Source organism: Neolamprologus brichardi, chromosome 20 (assembly GCF_056152115.1).
Source record: "Neolamprologus brichardi isolate AB-2024 chromosome 20, ASM5615211v1, whole genome shotgun sequence".
Classification (NCBI taxonomy): Eukaryota; Metazoa; Chordata; class Actinopteri; order Cichliformes; family Cichlidae; genus Neolamprologus; species Neolamprologus brichardi.
Genome location: NC_142123.1, coordinates 17817084 through 17823138, shown reverse-complemented (window position 1 = coordinate 17823138; position 6055 = coordinate 17817084). Strand labels below are relative to the sequence as shown.

The following is a 6055-nucleotide window of genomic DNA, read 5'->3' as shown; positions in this document are numbered from 1 at the left end:
TCGTATACACACATTGACGTAAACTATGGCAGAAAATTATGGGAAATTCAGGAAAGGAATAAATAAGTGTTGTCTACACATAACAGAAAACATAGCAAAGAACCAATCTTCAGTGATATCTTTAGACACTTTGTTTTGGGCAGCCTGTAATGAAAACAAGGAATTTGTCGCCATTTCTTGAGTTAAATCTATGAAAAATGCCAAAGATAACACAATTTGACAGGCACTAATTAATAATTGTATCAACAGGCTTAGCTTGACCATTTTCTTTTTGTTGAACACTTGGCATATCTCAGAACGGTGTGCAGGGAGTCTCTAAAACATCTGAGAAAGCTAGAGTTTTTAAAAACTCTACAGCAGATAAACAGTATCTGAAAGTCAAAAACTGGAAAAGATCCAGCAAAGACCTGACACAGGACCTGAGAGATGCATCCAATCTGCTGTTCACTGAAGACTCATTAGAAGTTGTCTCAGAGGAAAAGTGGCTTTCAAGGCATGGGATACCATCGAGTATCATGGAAGTTTCTCTGTGCAGGCAAAATTGAATTTCAGAGTGCCGAGGGCCGAAGACCTCTCCCTTCAGTCATTTATGAGCAGTCTGTACTCATTCAGGCACACAGGGCTCTATTCCACATCCTAAGTATGAGCTCTTGGCTTCTGGCAGAAAGTAGAGTCCTAAAATGTGGCTGAATAGCATTAACGTTTCATTTGTCCCTACACCAATCAAGCTTTTACATCAGAGCTTTGTGTAATACAGGGGTTTTCTGTGGAGTATTGGTTGCTTTTAAGCTGGTTGGTTTGTCATTATAGATCCACTTCTGTTTGGTATTTCTTTAGTCTTTCTTTTAATGTTTATTGGCTCTTTTAAAAAGCAGTTTCTGTGACAGCACTTTACACATTTCTGTAAAATTTGCCTTAGAGGACAATAAAGTATAGTGTACCGTATCAAGAAGCCATTAATAAGAAGGAAACTGAGAGAAATGGCAGATGAACTAAAAACCAGAGGCAACAGGACTTATGTAGAGATGAATCAAAGTTTGATATTTTTATTTAACATGTTGCCATTATGTAAAGATATGGCCCAGAGATGAGCTTTGAATGTTGTTCAAGAACCCTTGAGAACTATTTGTGAAGACACTTACAGAAGTTACAGGAAAGTGTTCCTAAAAGAGAGTTCAGCCTGTGTAAAGATTAAAGGTGGTCAAACACTGAATTTCAAGCTCGTTGGGACTGAGGAAACTGGGTTTTGCTTGTTTGTCTTATTTTATTTTCCCAGGTCTTGATAGATCTTTGCACCATCAGCAATGAATGAAGCAATGAGGTCTGTTTCAAGACTAAGGGAGAACAAAATCTTTGTCTCTGATGTCTGTGAGCTGAGCTCTGCAGCTGACAATGTCCAGCAGAATGCAGTTCTGTCAGAGGAGTGCTGCAGCCTCAGCTGCGCGGGGACTGAGAGGAGCGTGTCGTCTCCCCCCCGGCCTCTCTGCTGGCTCTGGCTCTTTAAATACTGGCTGCCTCCGGCACTTCGCGGCCGGCCGAGGGGGGAGCCCAGCCCCGGTGGGCCGGTTGCAGCTCTCCTGGGCTCCTGCAGGAGGCAGTGCAGCGGGGTTTCTGTCCGTGGTGCTGGAGAGTCGGCCGTCTCTGTCCGGGGTGCTGAACGGCTCGGTTTGCTGCTGCCGCCTCGCAGACTCGGCCCCCTGTGTACGGCTTGGCTCCGCACCTATTTCGGGCTCGTAGTCGTTGGAGCGTTACCGGAACGTCCGTCTGCCCGGATATGTGTCTGCGAGGGGGGAGGGGAGGGCAGTAGTCTGAGCGTAAGGTAAGGCCGAGCTGTGTCTGCGTGACAAAGAGCAGCGTATGCGTGGATGTTGTGAGGCCTCGGCTGCAGACTGTGACGCTGGATTTGGTGCCGAAGGGTGCGGATGAAGCGAGGCCGTATTTAGGTTTCCATGTTTTTAACTCGTTTCCTTCCACGGAGAATCATTGGAGATCTGCCTTTTCATCCGATTATTATTATGGGCCGCTCGGCGTTTCCGGCGGTTCTTTGGCGGGCCCAGAAGTGAGAGCCCGAAACGGGAACAGCTCGTCCTCCGCCGGCCGCAGGCCTGGTGGTGCTCAGCCGATCGGCCTGTAGCTCACTTTGTGTTCTCATTTCTCTTTTTGTCAAATGCTGTCAACGTGAAACAAAGCTTTCAGCAGGATGAGGTCACCTGAAACTTTAGTCATCCTGAAATCCCGATCTGTCACGTCTACAGCTGACTGCTGTCGACTGCCTTCTAGGACGTAGCCTGCTTTACTTTGAGCTCCAAAATCACGGGCATTGATCAGAAAGTCCATCTGTTTACTAATGGAATATTTGAATAGTTAGACTGTACGCTCACACAGCATGTCTGCGTTGGATACTGTCAGTGTCAAAACGGGGCTCCCCCTCACGAAATAATTTAGTCATACTTTTGAACTAATGGATATTTGTATTGTTCTTGCCGTCCAATGATTTTTAACTTTAGCCAAGAAAAGTGGCTCAATCTGCAACAAGACCGTTGAAATAATTCAAGCTCATCTTTCCAAAGCTAAATAGATAGCAGTAAATCATTACGTCAGAAATATATTTGTCTACATTTGATTTTGATGTTTTTTGATATGAGAATCAAATTACAGATTTTGGTCAAATCTGTTTGGATGTGGAATTCGCTCACTATATAAACATACAACACACAACAGCAACAGCTAATGTTTGGTGTTCCCAGTGACATGCTACATTGCTGTCTGAGCATGTACAGTATACTAGACCCATGTGCAACCACATATTTCTCCGAAATACACATTTTCTGGTACCTTTGGAAAGATTTTCTTTTAGAAAAGTAGAGTTTTCACATTTCTACCTCCATAAAATTGTGGGATTCACAAGAGAAAGATTAAAGATCTTTAGTTAGAATATAAGCAGCAGCTTAATATAGTGTATAACATAATTGTCCTACAACACTAGCTGACTGCAAGGTGGTGTTGTGTGTTTTGTGTGTTTTATCCAGCAAAAATGAGTTCAAAGTTCAGACTCTGAGCCCACGGTGGACTAGTACAGAACCAGTCAGCCAGAGAGGACAAGCCTCAGTGACAATGTACCTATCTGTCTGCCTGCCTGTCTGTCTGTCTGACTGTATGTGCTAGACTTCCTTACTTGTGAATGTTACTCATGTCCCTCTGTTACTTAGATGAGTCAAGACACTACAGAGACACGAACACGAACCCGCTCCAAAGGCATCCGGGGTCAGTATATACACACCCACACACACAAATAAAATTTCTAATACATTAAAAAAATGTTGAAATGAAAGCTATAGTTTGCATAAAGCTCTTATCATTTTCACCATGACAAAGAGGGTGGAGTACTGAGAAAACACTAACACACTTGCTTACCAGACCTTGCTACTTACAGCAGTAGTCAAGACAGTTGTAGCTGTTGTAGATGAAATTCGTTTTTGGAGTGTTGCTTGGATGTATCTTTACTGTTGTAAATGGACTGATTCTTACTTATTATTATTCTTACACTTTTCTACTCTCCCGGAGCACTCAAAGCGCTTTATACAACATGTCACATTCACCCATTCATGCCCATTCACAGAAGCACCTTCTTCTATGCTTTTTAGAAAAAAAGAAGAAGCTAACTAGCACATACATTCTCAAGTGAATGCATCAGAGAGCAACTTGGGGTTAGTATCGTGCATGCAGACTGGGGGAGCCAGGGATCAAACCAAAAACCTTCCAATCAGCGGTGACCTGCTCTACCACCCGAGCTACAGCCACCGCATAGACTGTGGTCTACTCACAGGGTGCAGGCTTCCTATGGATGCTGGCATTGAACTGTGTGCTGATAATAAGCAGATGGTCACTTTTATCTCTTCTTCTTTTATCATTATCTTGTTTTTCTCATTTGCCTTGGCACACTCCTCAGAGCAGTTCTCAGAACTTACCAAACACACATTTTAACAATTTTTCCTGTGCCATGCATGCTGAAGGATAGAACTCTCTCCAAACCATTATCATTTGTGACAAATGCTTGTTATGCATTAGTATTTTAAATTATCATGTGTCATTAACCTGCATATAATCTTAAATATTGACACCGAAACAAAAAAATGGCATGCTATGTGTAAAAAAATAATAGTACATCTTGTCACTCTGTGGGACAAGATGTCCTCTAATTCTCCAACTTACATTGTAATGGAGAAGATGTCATCTATCTCTTACAGTAAGCAAACCATGTCGACTATAAGCAGAGCTCACAAGATAATAGGCCCAGAGTTTTCACTTCAGTTAAAGCCAAATTATTGTTATATCCGTATCTAACATGTCGTCCTGTTTCATCAGAACTGGTGGCACAAGAAATGAAGCAAGACTTAAGGTAAATGAGTTTATAACTCAGCATAAAAAGTTATACTTATATATATATATATACATATATACATATATATATATATATATATATATATATATATATATATATATAGTGTGTAAAAAAATTGTATTTCTTTTGACTTGATGTGTGTCAGTAGCAGTTGTCCCACTCCTGGATGTGATGGTAAAGGCCATGTCAGTGGAAGGTACTCACGACACAGGAGGTAAGATTGTTAAATATATATAAGAAATCAGTCAGTCATCATGAAAGACTGCATGCTGCCTAGTACATAGTGTGTATATGAAAGCTTAGGTGTAACAAATCAGTGACAGGCTCTGGTGCCATTTTTTGGGTCCTTACCCCTAGGACATACCGAGCAAAAAAACCCCTCTCTCTCAGTCTTGCACGCTCTCCCTCTCTCTCTCTCTCTCTCTCTCTCACACACACACACACACACACACACGCACACACACAATGAATACAGTGATTAAATAGAATCATATAGTTATAATACAAAGCATCAGTAGCGTCATTCCGGCTTCTCATCAGCACCATGGACAGCAACCCTAGTCAGAGGTTGGGGGGAACAGGCATATTTATTTAAGCTTATGCTATAAACTCATGCCATCTTCTTCAACTAGACAACCATAAACCTAAACCAGGTTTAGCCATGCTGACGTAACTGTACCCTAATATGTATAACAATGGAAGAAATGAGGAAAACACACTGACCACAGGTCCTCATAGACTGGCTAGACAAGGTTATCATACCAAACAAGCACATGCATTTTAGAAAGCCCTTCTAGGTATGTTACACACACATATTACAGTATGAATGCATACATTCAATACATAAATGGTAACAATGATTCAGTTCTTTACAAAAACACAAACTACATGTCACCAAGTCTTGGAACTCGTGCTGTAGTATTCTGTCCTTCTCATTTTGAGCTCCACTGTTTTGATTCAACTTGCCAAGCATATTTGATGATATTGCTGCCCTGACAAACTATTGTTTTTCACTAACTGTATTACAAACTGTTGCAGAGCTGATATCAGCAGGTTCATGTGCATTTTCCACAAAATGACAGAGAGCAAGGTGAAAAAGTGCAAGTAAAATCCCAATTTTAAAAAAAAATTGGCACACTGTGTAAGAGGAAAATAAAAGAAGGCAATGATTTGTAGAGCTCATATATTCATATTTTATTCATAATACAATACAGAAAACAAATGTTTAAACGTTACTATTTCATGAAAAATATAACCTCATTTTGAATTTCGATGTCAGCAACGCATCTTAAAAACATTGGAAGAGGACAACAAAAGGCTGGAAAAGTAAGTGGTACTAAAAAAGAAACATCTAGAGGAACATTTTGCAACCAATTAGGTTACTTGGCAACAGGTCAGTAACATTACTTACTGTGAAAACAGCATCTTAGCGAGGCAGTGTTTCTCAGAAGTAAAAATAAGCAAAGTTCATCATTCAGGAAAAAAAATGCAAATTGTGGAAAAATCTTAGAATAACGCCAAAGTGGGCAAAGTGGAGGCTCATCAGATCTGTGAAGACTAGCCTTCACAAGATGAGGAACGATTTTAAAAAGCCCCATGTTTTACTTGTTTTACTTAGACAGAGAATCACACACCCACAGAGAAACTCAAACC

The 6055-nt window shown here is 41.0% G+C and overlaps 1 protein-coding gene across 4 annotated transcripts in view; it reads left to right on the top strand.

The window, feature by feature from the left end:
• Positions 1 to 1576: 1576 nt before the first annotated feature.
• myt1a (myelin transcription factor 1a) overlaps positions 1577 to 6055 on the top strand; it is a 54173-nt gene continuing 49694 nt past the window's right edge. For 2 of the 4 annotated variants that reach the window (XM_087833598.1, XM_087833595.1), the window contains exons 1-4: positions 1578 to 1819; positions 3210 to 3264; positions 4366 to 4399; positions 4548 to 4616. In XM_087833598.1, coding sequence (XP_087689724.1) covers positions 3210 to 3264; positions 4366 to 4399; positions 4548 to 4616 — 158 coding nt within the window. In that variant the 5' untranslated portion in view covers positions 1578 to 1819. Of the gene's footprint in view, positions 1820 to 3209; positions 3265 to 4365; positions 4400 to 4547; positions 4617 to 6055 lie in introns of all 4 variants that reach the window. The other 2 variants (XM_087833597.1, XM_087833596.1) reach the window with 2 other exon arrangements.